Source organism: Canis lupus, chromosome 6, assembly GCF_011100685.1.
Source record: "Canis lupus familiaris isolate Mischka breed German Shepherd chromosome 6, alternate assembly UU_Cfam_GSD_1.0, whole genome shotgun sequence".
In the NCBI taxonomy this organism is placed as follows: domain Eukaryota; kingdom Metazoa; phylum Chordata; class Mammalia; order Carnivora; family Canidae; genus Canis; species Canis lupus.
The window spans coordinates 13,799,314-13,819,731 of record NC_049227.1 but is presented as its reverse complement, the minus strand read 5'-3'; the positions used below and the strand labels follow the sequence as shown (position 1 = coordinate 13,819,731).

The 20,418-nt window shown below is 39.1% G+C and overlaps 1 protein-coding gene and 1 pseudogene across 8 annotated transcripts in view; both read left to right on the top strand.

Annotated features, from left to right (window-relative positions):
- The window catches only part of SDK1 (sidekick cell adhesion molecule 1), a 537,600-nt gene that overhangs the window by 6,288 nt on the left and 510,894 nt on the right, over positions 1 to 20,418 (top strand). For 3 of the 8 annotated variants that reach the window (XM_038539586.1, XM_038539587.1, XM_038539590.1), the window contains exons 2-3: positions 4,878 to 4,984; positions 7,337 to 7,484. In XM_038539586.1, the coding sequence (XP_038395514.1) occupies positions 4,878 to 4,984; positions 7,337 to 7,484 (255 nt within the window). Of the gene's footprint in view, positions 1 to 4,508; positions 4,750 to 4,877; positions 4,985 to 7,336; positions 7,485 to 12,214; positions 12,353 to 12,400; positions 12,536 to 20,418 lie in introns of those variants that run through there. The other 5 variants (XM_038539588.1, XM_038539589.1, XM_038539591.1 and 2 more) reach the window with 5 other exon arrangements.
- LOC119872165 overlaps positions 12,235 to 20,418 on the top strand; it is a 52,816-nt pseudogene continuing 44,632 nt past the window's right edge.

Below are 20,418 nucleotides of genomic sequence, written 5' to 3'. Positions count from 1 at the left end.
AGAGGAAGACAACGAAACATCATAAATATATTCCAAGTGATCAAATCCAAATACATACATGAAAGATAGTAAAAGGCAGAAATCAAACTTGTGAGGATGAAACCTCTAATGTCTGAGATGAAAAACACATTGGATGGGATATCAGTTAGACATTGCAAAAGAAAATGTTAGTAAACTTAAAGTTATAACAATAGAACTATCCATGATGAAAGGCAGATAGAGAAAAAAAAAAAAAAGGGAATCAAACACAATGAAATGAGCATTAACAAGTTAGAGGACAGCTTCAGCCAGCCTAATGTATGTGTGATTGGAATTCCAAAGAAGGCAGGGGCAGAAAAATATTTGAAGGAATAATATTGAAAATGTTCTATATTTGATGAAAACTACAAACCCACCAATGCAGGAAGCTCTGCAGATCCCAAGAGCAGATTTACTGGCCAGTGCAATGAGGAAAACAAATACAAGAGAAAGAAAAGGCATCTTGATTTTAAGAGAAGACATAAAAATATCTTTTTTTGAAGGTGACATGATCATCTATGTAGGAAATGTGACATTATCTATTAAAAAGCTGCTAAAACTAATATATGGACTTAGCAGTGTATCCTTAGAAGGATACAAGATCAGTATTTAAAAATCTTAAGACCCAGAGACAAAGCATGTAATTATGCTTCATCGCTAAGCAATGGGAAAAACTCCTCTACTTGTGTTATGTTTTTAATCTGCTCTGCCCCCTACTCATCAGGAGGAAAGGTCTATTTAATTGAGAACTGTTTTTGTTAGATGACATGTAACCAATTGGTTTCTTATCATCCCATTAAACTAAGTGTGATTCCTGCCTGGGTCTTCCCACAAGGGGCTTAGTTCCCCCAAGTTGTTTGGCTTCAGTTTTCCTGACTTGTTTTATAGTCACTCTTCTGCTGGTTAACTCTTCATTGATTCTGTCCTCTTTGAACTGCCCAGCAGTTGTACTTTGGCTCAGATGAACTAGCATTACACATTTTGGCTAAAATAAGTAGAATCCCTTATAGTTCCCACACTGCTTAAGGCTCTGGGTCCTTTAATCTTTTTCTTAACATGTTTCTGTCTGGATTTCTCATTTCAGTATTTTACTTGTGAAAAAAGTTATAGACTGATCCCACTTTTGACTATTATTCTTTTTAATTTCATGTACTTATAAAAATAGGAAACTTACTTATAAAAGGAAACATAAAAATAAAATTGAAAGCCTAATTATTTCTCCTCACATCTCCAAAAGAAGAATCAAATTAGTTCCAAGAGTATAAATGGCTTACCAGGTTTTGTTTTGGTTTGTTTTTTTCCTTAACCATTTTTTTTTTCACTGTGAATATAAGATTGGGCTTTGGGCCAAGATATGAAAATTTATAATAGAACTTAGTTGTTTGTTTTCATGCAAAATAGATATTTTTATACCAGCATAAAAGGTTTGAAGATATGGGGAATAATCTTACCTGGAATGGCATAAAATGGATGTGGACCCCCATTCAAAGAAAAAGAAAAAGCTTTAGATCTAATTTTAATGAGCATGAAAATTCTCTCTTGTGAATTATATTGCCTGACCTGAGAGGAAGAACTGAAGATGTGCCTTCATTATTCAGAACCAGAGTAGGTCTTTGTAGACCTGTGTCCTCAGTCATACTATATTATTGTTGCTAGAAGAACTGCTCCATAGTAGCTTGTCTGCAAGCAGGCAGTATAGTGTCAGATATTTTCTAAAATTTTAGTGTTTTATGTTCAGTAAAAGTCATAACAGGTTAATTTATCCCAGTTTTGGAGGGACTGTTAATCACCTAATGATTCTTACTGGTTTACCAGGAAGCCATGATTTTTTAAAGAGAGAGGATTCAAAGAGGCATTATTACGTTTTTCCTGTGATCATGGTAAGTGCTTAGTAACTTCAGAAGTTTCAACTGAAATTATTTTGGCTTTGTCCTGTAGTGTAGATATTTGGGGAATTCTAGGACAAGCCACAGAAACAAACTCTTTCTTATTGAAATGGAACAGGAAGTTATTGCATGGACTTTGGGTTGCTGTTAGAATCAATCACCAGGCAGGCTGGGCACTGGGAAGGGAGTGAGATGAGGCAGCTAGAGCCACATCAGCCCAAGAGCCAGTCCTGCAAGAGTCCTGCACTAGTTCAACTGGAGCCTGGATGCTGCTGTTTGAGCCACTGCCCTGCCTGGCAGTAGACACCACAGTGCTCCCCTGGTTACAGGCTCCGCTGTACGTGGCACCACTTCTGTCTCCTTTAAGTCCTATTCCTGTGCATCACCAGCCTCAGTTCTAAAAATCCAGAGTACATGTGGCCAGTGGTCATGCATTGTCTCATCCTGTGTCCAGGAGTCTGCCTCCACTGAGACTCACCAAGTAAAAAATTCTCAGAACACAGGAAAATAGTTGTAGACCTCAGACAGACAAAAAAGTGTAAAATGTTCACTTCAGGCAGGGCTAGTCAAGCAGTTGTTTATGGACTGAAATGGAGCTAGAGTTGCTTGCTATGGAAACTCTGGGGTGGTTCTTGTGGCTCATCTGAGAGGCAATTCAGAACTGAGGTATTGTCCTACTTAGCAGAAATGGACATTAAAACTCTTGGTTTTGCTGTGATTTTGTGTTTGATTTTCTTTAATTTGCTGTTCCTGATAATGAACTAGCCCTGGAAAATGTTCTGTTTGTCTAGTAGAATTCTGCTTTTATACAGTGAATACAAACATTCCCTGCTGTGTTTATTTGAAATAGGAGCAGGCATTTTCTATATTTTAGTGGCATATGGTACTAAGATTTTATCATACTTTCTTATAAAGAGCCAGGAAACTTTTTCTGCTTAAAAATGTGTGTTTATAAACAATAGGCTTGCAGTGAATATTCCCATCTGTTAGGTGAACATAATTTGTGTAGGAATTCCTGTAATAGGTGGAGTACTTTGCAACTTTTCTGTATATTTTTTCCCTGGTGAGACATTAGACTAAAGAGATGGTACAAAACAGCATATGCCTAATATTCAATTTTGTATCTGCTCCTCCCTGTGGTTTGAAAACACTGCTATTTTTGTGCATTAGTACATAAGATTACTATAGAAATTCATAAGAATTTAAAATCTATTTAGGATACTACAAAAAAAGGGAAAATGGAATGGATAACAATTATATAAATATGGAAATGTTGCAATGATGAAACTGTTCATGTAGTTTCTCAAATATGTACTCCCATAACTTGTGTAATTTCATCTTCAAAAAGTTTTGTTGACTATAACTTAATCTCAAAACTCCTCCTTATTATGATCATAGTATGTGACAGAGCTGCTCGTCCTTCTAGTCTTGATTTGTAATTTAAATAAATGGCATTGACTCTTTGTGTTCAATTTGATATTATTCTTATTATCCACACTAATTAATTTTTTGTTTGAGATGAGCCATTCCTCAGAATAAAATTTTGAAGATTAAAACTCAGCAATATTTTTTCATAAAAGATTTTATTAATCTTGTCATGGGAATATCAAGATGGTTATCAGAGGGAAAACATACTTTGATTAATATTTGCTTAGTGCTGAATTACCTATATTGTCCAAATGTTTTATTCACTAAAAATTATGCCTTTAAGTTCCTTTTTCAGGTTAATTGGACATACTTGAAGATGAGCAATCAGTTGAATATAAGCAATTTCAAGCTATGCTTAGGAACTGAGCCAATAAAGCATACCATACATGGTGCTCTTTACCTAATTTTTAGAAGTTTCTCTGATTATCCTTTGTGAGAAGTATATTTAAGTTGAAGATAACTATTAACATCTTTATAATAAAGGATAGCATCACTGAGTTTTCTCTTTTTCAGGAAATAGGCTTCCATTAGATTGGATGTTAGCTTCCCTTTTCTTTCTTGTGGTAGGCAACTTCCTATTTGTAAAAAGTATCCAGGATGCAGCCTTATTCTTGTGTGTTTGTGAACGTGGCCTAGAAACCAATTAATGTATTTTCTTAGGTATTGTAAAATATTTGGGCTCTGGGGCTATAAAACTCACTTCAAGTGGTCCTTGGTTATAAATTGTACTTGCTTATGGATATCAAAATATCCTAAGTTATAAAACTAACAGTAAACCTGTAAAGCAGAGCTTTTATGGAAACTGTATCCTCTAACTACTTTTTTCCTTCTATAAAATGTTCCTGAAGTTTTTAGAAAGGCATTGATCTGAAGGACGTGATTACTTAAAGTCACAGCAATAGAAAATACCTGTGAAATCACCTTTCAGTTACCCAAAACATTTTTAAAGTTAATGTCAGGGCCATATGTGGAAAAGTGAGGGAAGTGTATGAATTGTGTTGGAGGTCTACAGCAGTAAGTGCAGAGGGGATGTGTCATGATGCTACTGCTCTCTTTGTTTTGATGACACCTGTATCTCATCCTGTAAACATTGTTTGAATTTTTAGGTAGAGTGACACAACACATTATGATGTAAAGGTTGTTGCCAGTTCTAGAAATAACTTAGATTCTGAGAGAAAGAATTATACACACTTGTAGCTGAAAGGTCTAGTTTAAGTGTAATGACCTATAGCTATTTAATATTTGTTTTTATTCATCTCGTTGTGAGTGTTATCCACTACATGCATGGCAGTGTACTGGTTGCCAGAGGCATAGTGATGAACAAGGCAGGTCTAGAACCTAGCTTCATGTACTCTTGACAGCCTAGTTGGGGAGACAGACAGCTATTATGTAATCTCCCAGATAAATTGCAGTTGAGGTGTGTTGACTACAGAGAAAGACTGAATAAACATTAGTTTACCAAAAATAAAATATTTGTTGAGCACTTGTGATGCTAGAACTTCTCTGGATATAAAACCATTAACATTTCTTTTTGGTATTTGGCAGGTATATTATCCCGTCTTTACAGAGGCTTGATGCTGGGTTTTACCGCTGTGTGGTGCGGAACAGGATGGGAGCTCTCTTGCAGAGAAGATCAGAAGTTCAAGTCGCATGTATGTGTGCATTGGAAAAGTCTCCATATGATGAATAACAGAAACAAAATGTCTGTGGAAAATGTTGATCAAAATCACTTTTAACCATTGTAGGAATTGAGATTCTGTCTTGGATTCTATTGGGAATAGAATAATTGCTAAAGTTGTTGGGAGATAAACAGCCAGTAAGGCTGTTCCGATGGTGACCTGGCTAATGAGGTAAATGCCACTCCTGGCCACTCAGTAAGGAACTTTGTCAGGCCCTGTGCAGGAGAGAAAACAAGAAAATTAACTAGATGCCTTCTGCTTTATGATCAGCTGCTCTTAGCATTTATGATACTCAGGTTCATGTGTTTTTCAAATAAAAAATTAAACCCAGTTAAAGTTTTATCAGTTCATAACCAGTTCTTTCCAGGAAATTGTTTAGAAATCCTTTAGCCACACAATTAAAAAAGTGCATAATAACATCCTAGACAGTATTACTGTTAGTGACTTGATGAATTCTCTGTGGGGCAGACCCATTTTGGAGTAAAAGTAACTGAAGGAGACACCAGAATGCAAGGACTTTGCATTTGATGTCATGTTCAGGAGGAATTGGAGAGATGAGCTGACTGATGCAAAGTACTTACTTAGTACTTTTGTAGTCCAAAATCTGTGAAGAGTCGAGTCCATCTAAAATGGCCTATCTGCTTTATTACATTTTGTTTTTTGTTTTTTTTTTTTTCTTTATTACATTTTGAATTTACTACTAAAATGTCTCCTCATTTAAAAGAAAGCAGAAAGTGTAATGAAGCTTTAAATTACATGTCAAGGGCAGCCCGGGTAGCTCAGCAGTTTAGCGCCGCCTTCAGCCCAGGGTGTGATCCTGGAGACCCGGGATCGAGTCCCATATTGGGCTCCCTGCATGGAGCCTACTTCTCCCTCTGCCTGCGTCTCTGCCTCTCTCTCTCTCTCTCTCTCTGTGTCTCTCATGAATAAATAAATAAAATCTTAAAAAAAAAGTTATGACAGATTTGAGAGAACTCTAGAGAGCTCCTAAATTGGCCTGCCAACCAACGATGACAATATTCTCTTATTTGTTTTTTGACCACAGGTAAGGCCTATAGTTTTCAGCCTTATTATATCGAATAAAATAATTGCTCGTTACTCTCCTATTCTGTAATTACTAATGACCAGGTGAGGTGCTAATGCTGTACATGTTTAGTTATGTTTTTAATTAGGGAGGCTGAACTTTTCTAAAGTGTGAAGTCACTCAGCTAAATCTTTCTGCAAAAAAAAAAAAATAAATAAATAAATAAATAAATCTTTCTGCAGAATAATTTAGAACTTCTACTCAATTGAATAATTGAAAACATAATTAATAAATGCAAAGTTCAGATCAATACCCCAAACATATTTGAATAGGTTAGCAGTTTGGAATTTATTATAATGTATTAAATTCTATTATGTAATATTAAATTTTGGGCTTCTTTTGGTTAATTACTTATACTCTTGTTTCTATCATTTATCTCTGGCTCTTAGATTTTCTCTTATCTCTTCTCCTTCTTTTTGATAATAAGTTTTACTTTGAAAATAAACGTGACTGTTTTCCTAATGTTTCATTAGTTTCATCTCTTTCCTAGAATATTAAATCTGCTTATTACATAGGAAATAATTTCCTTTGAATAAAAAATCCATGGATAATAGAGATTTTCTGTGGACTGTCCAAATTTATATGCTTCGAGACAAGGACATAGTATGTATGCTGTATGTGTGTATACACATATATCTGTATCTAAGCATAACAAAGACAGTTTTTGAAAGGTTCAAATGTTACAAATCAATTTACAATTTTTAATTGGCTTCTTATACCTACATTCTAATGACTGGGTTTTTTCCTGGGAACCCTCATTTTTTAAGAATGCTGTTAACCAGTACCACAGGAATTGGAACAAAGCCTGCTTGCCCCAAATTAAAAAAAAACTGAACAGGGGACCATGGCTGCCTGAGTGGAACTAGCTTGAGACCCTGGGGAGTGGGGTGATAGCTAACAGTGCTTCATTACAGTCTTTGTGGTGGATCCCTTTCCACTGTTTATTCCAATATTAAAATCAGTTGCAAACGTTTCATTGTATTGTTGCAGCGACACAAAGACCATGAAGTTCTGCTGATTAATGCATTTCATGGGCACTTTGGAGGCACATGGCTCTGTCTCATGCTTCACTTCACCAGTTGATCTGCATTCATCAGCATTACCACTCAATCTCTCATCTTATTGCTTAATTATAGCAATGTCAGTGACTTTGCTGTAATATATAGTTATTTGCATCTTTGACCCTTCCCCCCCAAAAAAAAAGTTTTCTAGAACTTAAAAAGTCTGATTTTTCTCTGCAGATATGGGAAATTTCATGGATACAGACCAGAGGAAAACAGTGTCTCAAGGACATGCAGCGGTTCTCAACTTACTGCCCATCACCAGCTGCCCGAGGCCACAAGTGACTTGGTTCAGAGAAGGGCACAAGATCATTCCCAGCCACAGAATGTAAGTTGCCCCAAACTATAAAATATAACTCATTACACTTGTTGGCATCATTTACATATTATTTAATGAACTTCACTGTATCAGTTAAGCCTTGAAAAGAATAACATACTCTGGTAGTCCTTCCCCAGTCTTTACTAAGCAGCTGTTTGGAAGACTTGGCTTGGAAATGTTCAAGCAGTTTACAGAAATCATCATGTAAAGTTACCCTTGAGTGGGTTGTGTGCCCTGAATAAAGCACCCTTACTCAGTTATTATGGTCCGTTTTTTTCCCTTTCTTGCATGTACTTTTTGAGATGTCATTATCATCTCTGAGTTGTGTTTAGCTCCAAGTACTAATTTAATGAGTGCTAGTATTTACGTATAGATACTACTTTCTTTTTACTGAGCCATGTTTGATACTACTTTCTCTGACGATAAAACAGTAATTACTGCTTATTTCTCTTTATCCTTTTATCCTACCGTGACAGTTTTATTTCCCTTCATCTAATTAGTGGTTCGTCCATCTATTGCGGAAGAGTTGCTTTGTGATTAGTTAAGCATTATTTCAAGGTGTTCCTGCCTATCCTGCATTCAAGATATTTATCTAATGCCAAACAAATTTTCTTCATTTAGAGCTTGAGGTGATTAAAAAGAACATTTGGTATATATTTCATAACTGGGCATTTTATAATACAATTTAAGGATAATATACTAAATATAAACATTTCAGGGATGAACATTTCTAAAAGAATCATGAAATGCTTATAAGCTTGGGCTAAAAGTCAAATACGCCATCAGATGGTTGCACTCATACAAAAATTCATGAGGAGAAAATGCTTTTGTTTTGTTCTGTTTTTCCAAAAAGGATATATATAAGATGATTATGGGATAGGTTTTCATTGTAACTCTGAAAGTCACTGTGACCTGTAAACTTCTTTCTCCCATACCTGCCCATCCGTGGGATCCCTTCTCGAAGCCAGGTGTCATGGCTCTTCTGCCTGGGCATCTGAACCTGCCTGACCCCAGACCATTCTTGAGCTTATTTAACAAATGTTTCTATTCTTATTGTTGGAAACAGGAAAAATATCGAAGTGTAGACAGGCCATATTTAAACATTTTAGTAAAAGACTAATTACCTTAGAAAATGGGATAACTGCTTTCCCTATTATTTTGTTAAGAGTTGCTTGTCCACATTTGTATTGTTTCCAGTGATAACAGATGCTTCTTGAGGTCAGTGAGACAAAGAACAGGGATCAATTTTTAAATCCTTTAGAAGACTGTTAGGCTGAACAAAAGATAGCAGAGGAAGACTCTTGTGAAATATTTTGGAAGGTTCTAGTGTTGAGCATGGTGTGCCTCAGCCAATTTGGGATGAATGCTGGGGAAGATGGTTGCTAGGAGGGTGGGTAGATTGAACTAAGCTTCTTCTCCAACATTGGAGCTTCTAATTAATGTCAATGGGAGCACAGTCCACAATAGAAGGATTAGTTTAACTCAGGAGCAAGCCGCTGCATAGCAGTTCACTTGTTGACTTGTGGTCTAGCCATAATCATAAGACAACATTTATTCAAGAAGTATGAAAGGACATAAAATGAAATAACCACTCTTAATTTTTTAAGCTTTTTTTTTTTACTTTCAGTCTTTCTAAAGACTGTTTAATTCCTGTTGAGCTACTAATGTAAAGATGCTAAGTAGGCTTTAACTTAGTGTCCTATCAAACAAATGGTATGCGAAGCTATTGATAAATCTCCAATCTCAGAATAATATGCCTGTAATCCTTTATTTTAGGAGAGATTGGTTATGGATATTTCCACGTTCGTAAGGCCTTTTGTTTCATATTTTCTACCTCATCATCACCTCTATATTTATTAAGTACCTGCTATGCGAGATGTCATAAATCAATTTGTGTATGGTTTTCTTCATAAATTTATTCAAAGATACATTGCTTTACACTTCTGATAAAGTTCGGCTTTGGACAGCAGTTGGAAGGGAATTTCTGCATGACCCCTGCCTAGATGGTTGGCAGACAAAAGTCAGATGGCATTAGATTTGTTGTGCACCACCAGTGTTGTCATTTAAACACTGAAACATTTGGCTCAAAGTGTTTCATACTGAAACAGGTCAAGCTTCTGTACCTGCTGTAAGCTTGTCAGTTCCCTAACACAGCTGGGGAGATGGTCCTTTGCCATGGGGAGGAGGAGCCTCATCTTACCAGCCCCATCTCCTTAATATATATTTTTTAAATTTTATTTATTTATTTGAGAGTTAGCACATGGGGTGCGGTGTGGAGCAGAAGAAGAGGGACAGGCAAACTCCACATTGAGCACTGAGACCTACTTGGGCTTGATCCCAGGACCCTGAGATCTGACCTGAGCTGAAACCAAGACTCAGACACTTAACAACTCAGCCCCCAGGCACTCTCCCAACTCCTCCCCCTACCCCCAAACCATGACCTTCGGAATGTGAGCTTTTGGCTTACAATTAAGTGATTTTTTTTTTCATTTTCAAGGGAAACAATGATTTTAATGTTTCCTAACTTGAAAAGTCAGTTGAATAGCCTATTCATAATTTTAGCAGCAGCTGTTATTTATGAGTACCTTCTTTAAACACATCTTCCCTGATTCTCACAATTGCCTTCCGAAGGAGTATAGTTAGTTGTGCTTCTAGAGATCAGACTGAAGATTAGAGATGTTGACAGGCTCACCCAAAGACACACAGCTGACCAATGGCAGAGCTGAGGTTCCACCCCAGGCCTGTCTGGCTCTAAGTCTCAGCTGTCTTCTGCACTAAGCTAATTCTTCTTTTCACTTTATTTTGCTGAGCCTTCTTCTTTTGATTTATTTTTCCAAATACTGCTTTTATTCCTATTTCTCCCTTTTAAGAACACCAGCCTTCAATTTGAAATAGTACAGGTTGCCGTGAGCCACAGGCACACACAGAAACATGTGCCCACATAGCGTTGAGCATGCCTGCAAGTGTATTATTTATCCATTGCATTGGGTCTATAAGTCTCTAACTTGAGAATTTTTTCACAAAAGAGAAGGCAAACATGGTTTTCCAATTAAGGCATGGGCTTTATGACATTCAGAGACCTAGTGGGGGATGGGGTGGAAATGATGTCTGTACAGCACAGGGTGGGGGCAGCAGGAGAAAGAGGGCAGCTGCCATGTGCAGAACCCAGCACCTCACCACTGCAGCCTCTTGATTCTTGAGCTACATACTTGTTAAATAAGGAGGCTTAAGTTGTGTAGCAAAAGGAGCAGCAGAAATCCATCATTATCCCAGAAAAGTAGCTGAAACGAATGTGCCAGTGGTGAACGTGAGCTACCTCACATTCACATCAGAATGAGGCTAAATGTAAAACTCACAAAGTTCTGATTGATGGGATGCCTGGGTGGCTCAGTGGTTGAGCATCTGCCTTCAACTCAGAGCATGAGTTTGGAGTCCCGGGATCGAGTCCCACATTGGGCTCCCTGCATGGAGCCTGCTTCTCCCTCTGCCTATGTCTCTGCCTCTCTCTGTGTCTCTCATGAATAAATAAATAAAATCTTTTTAAAAAAAAGTTCCAATTGATGTTTGGGCTTTACTTACCCCCCCATTCATTCACTGAGGACTTATTGAGGGTATTTACATACCAGGTACTATTCCAGGCACCAGATATGCAGCAGGAAACAAAGTTCTTGTCCTCAGGGAGCCTATCTCCAAGTGGAAGAAAACCAATGACATGCCAGCTGGTGGTAATAGTGAAGAGAGAATAAAGCAGGGACAGAGTGGGGAATGCAGGGGTCAGTTGGGTTGCTATTTTAGATGTGGAATCAGAGAAGTCCTCTCCCATAATCACCTCTTTGGGTAGAGACCTGAACCAATCTGGGGAGGAGGCCTGGGAGTAAATCAGTGAGAAGAGCACCTGGGATAGGAGACTGGCCAGTGTGTTGGAGGAGCAGACAGGGTAGAGTGAGGGAGAGGGCTGGAGATGAGGTCACTGAGGTAGCTGGGCTGGTTCCTAGACTTAGGTTACTTAGCCAGAGTGACGACTTTGCCATTTACTCTGAGGATCTGAGCAGAGCAGCAGTACGATCTCCATTGTGATTTTTCTGTTAGGACTTCTGTGATGAATGGACTACGGGGCAGCAGAATCAGGAACCAGTATGCCCATTAGGCATTTGCCACAGTAGTTCAGCTGACTGAGACTGAGCAGTTTGGTTGGGGGAGAGGTAGTGAAAAGTTATCAGATACAGATGTATTTTAATGTAGAATCAATAGGATTTTCTGCTGGATTAGATGTGGGGTAGGAGAGGAGAGAAGCCATTGGAAAACTCTAAGAATTTTGGCCTGAGTAACTGATAACATGGACTTAACTGTCTCCTGAATGGGAGAGTTGATTTGCAGGCAAAGCAAGTTTTGTCTGTATTGGGGAGGGAGGGTGTCTAAAATTTGTTTTGTACATGTTTGAGATACATAGTAAATGGTCAAGAAGATCCGGTCATAAGATAGTTGTTTGTATCAGACTGAAGGTCAGGCAAAGAGGTCTAAGCTAAACTTGTGGGTTAGCGTGTTCATGATTTTTAAAACTCTTTAATGCTCTGTGTGAAATACGTAAGTCAGTTAGCAAAGCCCAAATAAATAGCTCCATCTTATCATTTTGAGATGCTCTTGGTTGCAGGTCACAGAGGATGGCACTGGCTGAGCTAAAAGCCCATGCACTAGAGTACTTACAGAATTCTAGAACCAAGCGAGTAGAAGGGAAGGGAGGAGGAGACAATAGGGATGGAGACAGGGTAGGGGCTACTGGGGCTGTGCTCTGAGGGTGAAGAGCAGAGAGTGGTCAGCACTTGAATGGCTTCCCAGGGATGTCAGGTCCTATGTCCTGGAGCTTGTGACTATGTCAGGTAACCTGGTGGAGCAGGGAGAAGGCTACAGAAGAGGAGGGGACTTGGAAGCTGGGAAGGTGGGACAGAGGAGGAAGGGCAAAGTCTCATGACTGGCACTGTTGCGTTAAATGCCAGTGCCTCCTGACTGGCCCATGCCAGCTGCTGGCAGCGCTCATTCATCTTGCCTTCAGACATGACGGGGTGAGAGTCAAGACCTTAAGCAGCATGTTAGGTCATGTCCTCTAGTAGTTTTAGCCTCCCCTGGGTGTTGACCATTGAAAACATCCTTGTTCTGAGAACTGTGTCTTACGTAGCAAGTTATGCACTCCTGGAATGGCTGAATGTATGAAGAAATCTGTAGAAAAGTCATGTAATGTTTGTAAACTTACTCACCAAAAAGGGGGGAGGAAAGCATAACGAACTTCAAGAAAAAAATGCTATTGATGAAAGAGAAATGTGTCTTGGGAAAGGCAGACAATACTTTGAAAGAAATGAGAATAAGTTAGAATTTTGAATAGGTGATTATAGGTTTTATTTATCTAAGAAGATGAAAAAAATGCATGTTTATTTTTCTGATTTACTGAATCCAAACAGTTAGTTTGCTACCTTTGCATATCAAAGATGAGTATAGCCTTGTCTTATAAATATAGTCTAATTTGATAATAAAATTGTTCTATGTTATTTTGTTTTTGATATATGTTCTTTGTTTCCTTTTATTTCTCAAAATGTGAAATGTGAATGTTGAAGTTGTGCAATATTTCTCTCACCTCCAGGAGGTAATTTATGTCGGCAGTTATCAGATTAGGACGCAAAAACTTGTTTTGTACAGTGCCATTCTTTTGCTTAATTGCAGGTTCTCGTGCTCAGATTGCATGCTGTAGCCTACCTGACAAGAATGTGGAAGCACAGTGTACTTGCATGTGTTTTCTGGGGAATGCAAAGTTTATAGATTAAATATTTCAACCTCCAGTCAGCTTTTGCAGGATGACTTGCCAGGAAAGATGTGAATTGTGAAGTATGGGCAGTAAACAGCATCCCAGGCAACGTGCAAACAGCCTGACTCATAATTGTCCATGCTTAAATACTTGAATGTCCATTAACTTATTACCATTTCATTTCAATCGCTTCAAGAAAGATTTGTTTAAATTAGCACTTGTAGTGGAAGTCACAACTTAATGCTTGGATGAAGTAGATCTGGTTGTAATAATATTTTTATAGTTAACTGGGCTTTCAAAATAATATGCTTTTAAAAATTTTATATTATATTTTATAGGCATTTTGTGAATGTTTATAGAGTATGTCTATACGTGTGAATTGAGCCATATTTGGTACAACTGAAAAAGACTAGGAGATGTGGGCTCTGGACCTGCTTCCACCATTAATTCTGACCTTGGGCAAATTACTTTGCTTTGCTTCCATTTTCTCATGTCAAAATGGGGAAGGTGTGCTAAATGACCACTGAAGTCCTCTCTGGTGTTCACGTTCAGCAATGCTCGCAGAAGGGCAGGCCAGTTCTGCCTCTCCCTCTGTCTTCCTTCATGCATTCAGTAGATATTTACTGAGTGCTACTTTTGTGCCAGGCACTGTTCCAGCTGTCAGGGGCAGAAAGGAGAATGAGCATTGAAGGGCCTGCCATCAATGAACTATGACCTTGCATAGAAACAGGTTAATAAATGGGGTACTTTCAGGGGAGGAGGAGCACCATGAGGGATGGGGACAAGAGAGCTAAGCAGGAGAGGGAGAGAGTTGTCCTAAACTCTACATTGGGTGTCCGAGGACAGCTGCTTTGCACAAGCAACATTTTAATAACCACATTATTGAGGTATAATTTATGTACAATACGATGAACAGATCTTCACACAAACTGATGAATTTTAACAAATATGTGACAAATGTCAACTCCTGCCCAGTCAAGTAGTACTCCTGTGTCCCCTGCCAGCCCTGCACACTAGTCTCATTTTTATTACCATAGTATTGTTTGTCTATTATAGAATTTCTTATGCATAGGATCATAGAATATGAAATCTTTTGTGTCTGGATAATTTCTGTGATATTCTCAAGGTGATATTTAGTAACAATAATTATTAATATTTCTGAATGTTAGCATTGTTTTAAGTATTTTCCATGGAATGATTCCTGAGATCCTCCCAGCAGCCCAATGAGTCCTCCCGTTACTATCCCTGCTTTACTGATGGAGCCTAAGGGGGAGAATTGCCAGCAGCTGGTCAGTGTCATGCCCCACACTTGCTCTGCTGTGCTGCTTTCTCAGCCTCTCTCTGGAGGATGAGTATTCTTGACAGAGAGGACAAATACTTGTAAACCCACGAAAGGGCTTGTTGTATTTGCTCAGCTGAAGGGGCTCTCCTGTGGTCAGGGTGTGGAAAAGAGGCAGAGAGAGTGGTAAAGGAAGAGGGACATGGGACCTGGAGGCATCAGAGTCTTCAAAGGAATCTGGATTTATTCCATATCCAGTAGGGAGTCCTTGCAGGAGTTGGTGGGTTTTTTTGGAAAATGTTTTGAGGTTGTGGTAAAATACATGTCACATAAAATTTACTATTAGCCATGTTTCAGTGTACAGTTCTGTGGTGTTAAGTACATTCCCACTGCTGTGCAGCCATCCCCACCATCCATGTCCAGAACTCTTTTTGGTCCCACACTGAGGCTCTGTCCCTGCTAAATAGTAACTCCCCATTGGACCTTCCACACCCCAGCACTCACCCCTCTGCTTTCTCTCCCTCATACAGGTCCTCATGTAAGTGGAATCATGCAGTATTTGTCCTTTTTCTCCATTTTTAAATAAACTTAGTATTTTGAGTTAATCGTGAATTCAAATGGAGTTGTAAGAAATAATACTGGGAAGGCCCATATACCCTTTAACCCGTTCCCACAGTTGGTGAGATCTTGCCACACTGTGGCACCATGTCAGGACCAGGATAGTGATATCAACAGGTCAAAACACGACACATCCCCATTACCATGGGTCCCTCCTGTGTCCCATGTGTAACCACAACCCCTTCCTCTGGCCTTCACACCTGCCCTACTCCCTGAAAATCACAGATCTGGTCTCCATTTCTATAGCTTCATCACTTAGAGAATGCTGTGTAAATGGGATCATGCAGTGTTTTAGGGTCGACTTGTTTCACTCGTCCTCATTCTCTGGTTGCTTCCCATCACGGTCCGTATCCTTGCCTGACTGCTTCACCTTGTGTAGTGTTCCATGGTATGGACGAACCACAGCCTGTGAAGCTGCTAGTGAAGGACATGTGGGTTGTATCCAGGGTTCCAGTGTTAAGAATAAAGCTCTGTAAACATTTGTGTACAGGTTTTTGTGTAAATAGAAGTCCGTTTTTCTGGGATAAATGCCCAGGAATTCAGTGGCTAGTTTTTGTAAGGAAACACTCAGCTGTTTTCCAGAGTGGTTGTACCATGATATTTCCCCCTGGCAGTGTCTGAGCAATTCCGTTTCTCAGCATCCTCTCTAGCACTTACTGTTCTCACTGTGTTTTATTTTACTCATCCTGATAGGTGAGTAATGATAACTCATGGTGTTTTTAATTTGCATTTCCCTAATGGCTAATGATGTCGAATACCTTTTAATGTGTTGATTTTAAAAAGAACCAAATAGGAAAAAACTAAACTTCTTGAAGTGATAAATATAATTATTTATTAACAAAGTCAGTTGAATCCATGAAAGAGCAGACAATATGCAGCTAAAATGAAAAATACTGTCCTGGTGGGTATGAGGAAAAAAAACTCAGAATAAAACAAAGAGATAAAAAAGATGGCAAATGCAGAAGACAGGCTAAGAGATAAAGAGGATATAAAAATCACTTGAGCTCTAAGAAGAGTCTGGAAGGAAAGAATGGAGAGAATGAGTGGAGATAACATTCAGAGATAATTGTCATAGTATTTCCTAAAATGATGGATCCTCAGAGTCAAAAGGCAGATTAAGCTGCAAGTAGAATAAATGAAAATATATCCAAATCTAGACATATTATAGTGTCACTGTCGAACTTCAAAGACAAAGACGAAATTGTAACAGCAACAGTACATGTTATTCAGGTTGCCTCAAAGGCACAGCAATTAGATCTCAGTGGACAGCGATTGTGGAGAAGATAATGGACTAATAGCTTCAAAATCATGGAATCCCATATCCAGCTAAACTCGTGTCCTAAACTGAGGGAGATGTGAGGATATTTTCAGACAAGATTGGGAACCTATGTTTCTGAGAGCTCTACTGAGAGACCTACCAACAGTGGGCTTGCAGAAAAAGGACTCTGAATCTAGAAAGGACTTAGAATCTTAGGAATGTTGATCTTTGATTTTTTTTTTCCTAACTAGGAAATGTTTAGTAATTGGAGTTTTACTATGTTTAAATAATTAAGCGGAGATAGTTCTTTGGACATATTTTTTTTACAGGGAATTGCTGCAGAGATTCAGCGAGTGTCCACAGTGGGTACCTGAGATCAAGGAGGGTAGGGTGGTTTTTCTCTTAAGGTGGGAAATACCAGAAAATATTCATATGTTAATGAAAGTTCTCCATGAGAAAAGGAGAAATTGAAGAGTCAGGGGAGGATGAGTAAAGCTAGAGGAACAAAATCCAGAGAAAATGAGAGGTCAGGTAGCCTGGGCACCCACAGAAATAGCGTGAGAGAGAGTGCCCTGGCATGGTGGGGTCCACAGGCTTACACCCGTATGCAGTTGGCCCTTCAGCAGGGAACCTTCAAGAAAAGCAAGGGGAGCTTCCGTTGTAATAACAGATGCCTAATGGGCATGTGGTTGCATGTTATTTGGCAGATGCTCTTGTGGGAAATTGAGTGCTTATAGATTTTTCTTTCTTCTGTGAATAGCGGGAGGAGGTATAAGTTTATTTTATTTTATTTTATTTTATTTTATTTTTGAGATATAAATTTAGAGTGGAGTATGGCACCAGAAGGGACAGGAAGGTATTGGATCATCCAGGGAGTCAAAGCAAATGGAGAAACACGCTAGGTTCGTGGGACCATTTGAGTGCATGTGCATAGTTGCAATTTGTGGTAATGGAATTCTCAGGAAGGCTTACAAGTACTGCTGCAGTTGTAGGAAAGACAGCTAGTTGGATTCAGAGAAGGTGAAGTTTTCCTGTCACATGGGAGTGGAAAAACAAGAATGTCAATGGTGTTTGCAAGAGAGTGATGGCTCTCAGTTGTCTCCGAATTGTCTGTGGGATGGTCCTATATGGCAGAGTCAGACTATAGGAGTCTGTGAAGTAGAGGAATGATTGAGTGGAGAAGCGAGTGAAAGTGACTACACTAGGCCCCCAGGTTCTCTCTTCCTCACCTTGGCCACTCCTTCCAGCCCCAGAAGCCAAGTGCCTCCTCCCATTGGAAGGGAGAGAGTAGGTGATACAATGCAGAATGGTGACCTGAGTTAAATTTTTGTAGGGTGAACTTTGACCTTAGGGAATCTGAGAATGGGTATATGGGAGGGAGAGAGATCAGGCCAGCAGTTATGTTTGCCACGTCACCACAGCTGGACTGTCCAGTGACACATAGCTTCAGGCAGACCTCTCTGAAGTCCTTCTGTGAGTTGAGCGCAGCTACAGCTGAGGCCAGTGGGGTCCCACCCTCCTTTGACTGTGCTCTCTCTTCTCATGCTTACCAGCAACCTCACCCACCTGGAGCAGTCCCACATAGAAGCTTTCATGGGGAAGGCTCTGTTCCCCATGAAATGGAACTTTCATGGGGTTTGCCAAGGCCGAGTGGGTGACCCTGAGTGTGGGACTGAGATGTCACATGAGAAAGTTTCAGCAGAGGTGAGAAGGTGAGTCACCAAGGTCAAAGCAGGAGAGTGCTCAACCACCTGAGATGGCAGCAGGAGAAGGAGTCCTAGTGATGTAGTTTTGAGTAGCATTGGTGGTGGTGTTGGGTCAAGATCTGAAAGCCAAGAAAGAATTCTTGAGATGTCTTTGGTGCAAAAAAGTGATTTTATTAAAGCATGGGGACAGCCCCCATGGGCTTTTAACCAAGAGCTGCCCTTGGGTTATAATAAGGAATGGCTAATTATATATTCGAGAGTTGGGGGAGGTAAGGAAAAAAAAGAGGTGTCCAAAGGGACTTTGATATGCCAAAGAAGACTCTTGGGCTTACCGGAGGCCTTTATGTTGTCAAGCTAAGGTTGTTTTTCCCTCTAGCAAAGCATTAACTTGAAGACAGCTGGGAATTTCCTGGAGGATTATTAGGGTCCCATTGTCTGAGCTGATATTATTGCAGGCAAATCAGTGTCTGTAGACAGAAATGGGAAGCATGACTTTGCTTCAGTGAATGGCCTACAGAATTCTAAGTTTTCACCATCCAGTGCTTCAAACCAGACCCCGCTGTGCACAATGGGAGGAGAGCCAAGATGGCTATGAGAATTTCATGTTTCCTTTCAGATTGTTAGGCAGTTTTGACACTATTGGATGAAAGGTCACTCTTTAAACACCATTTGATCAGGTGATGGGGTGTAGCTGGTGGTAGTCCACACTGACAATGAGGCTGGCACTACCACATGATGCAGATGGACATGATAAAGGTTGTTAGAGGATCTTCTGTGTAGTAAGTTTTATTTGACTTGTGTGGGCAACTTCTACTGTACCTACTGCTTTGGGATAAGGCTATATCCCAGCCAGGGAACCATTCCTGAGCAAAGTGAATAGCCAAAGGGCAGGGGTGGGGAACTTAGAATTACTTGGTTCCATTTGAGTTGGCAGTGTAGTGTTTAATGACAAGACTTTAATATTTTATGTACCAATTTTTCATTTGAAAATAAAATACCACTTCATTTTACATGAGCAGATCTAGTGACAATAATGCATTTCTTTACAAATATTAGCCTATTATACATCTCAAGTCAGTTGCACATAATTGCATTTCACCAACTCTACATAATACTTTAATTAAAACTAGGATAATTAAAATACAGTTTTAATGAACAATAAATTCTAAAGTTGCCAAGCCTAGAATGTGTTACCTGCGTCATACTTTGCTCTCTTTTTAGCACTTAAATCGGTATCCACATTACATTTTGCAATGACCACAATCTGAGCAAGAGGTATTCTTTAAATGCCTATAATATTTCTTTGTAGCTGTAATATATCTGTCTGTCCCCCTTGCATATTATTGGTTGTTTGCTACTAGTTATAAAACCTAGAAGCAAGGGAAAGTTTTCCTTTGTGTTTTTCCCTGAGTTTTAGTGAGATATAATTAACATATAACATTGTATTAGTTTTAGGTGAACAACGTTGTGAATATATGATCAAAATAAATCTAGTTAACATCCATCACCACACAGTTACAACTTTTTTCTTATGTTGCCCCTAAGATCCACTCTCTTAGCAACTTTCAAATAGACAATACAGGATTTTTCTTTTCTGAGAGAGAAAGAGAGCATGAGTGGTGTTGAGGGGAAGAGGGAGAGACAGAATCTCAAGCAGACTAGGGCTCAGTCTCACGACCCTGAGATAATGACCTGAGCCAAAAGCAAGAGTCAGGTGCTCAACCAACTGAACCATCCAGGCGCCCCTATAATACAGCATTCTTAACTATAGTCACCATGTACATTACATACTCAGAAATTATTTATCTTCCAACTGAAAGTTTATACCTTTTGAACCCCTTCAGCCTTTTTCCCCCTGCCCCCACCTTTGGCAACCACTGATCTGTTTTCTTTCTATGAATTCAGATTTTTTTAGTTTCTATGTATAAGTGAGATCATACTGTATTTGTCTTTTTCTGTCTCATTTATTTCAAGTAGCATACTGTATTCTGGGTTCATCCATGTTGTCACAAATGGCAGGATTTCTTCCTTCATTAAAGTTGAATGATATTCCACCATATATGTAGTGTGAGTGTGTGTGTGTATAAGTATATACTGCATCTTCATTCATTCATCTGTTGATGGACACTTTAGGCTGTTTCCATGTCTTGGCTGTTGTGAATGCTGCTACAGTGAACAGAGAATGCAGACATCTCTTTGAGACAGTGATTTCATTTCTTCAAATATACACCCTGGAGTGGAATTGCTGGATTGTACTCTAGTTCTACTTTTTATTTTTTGGAAAACCT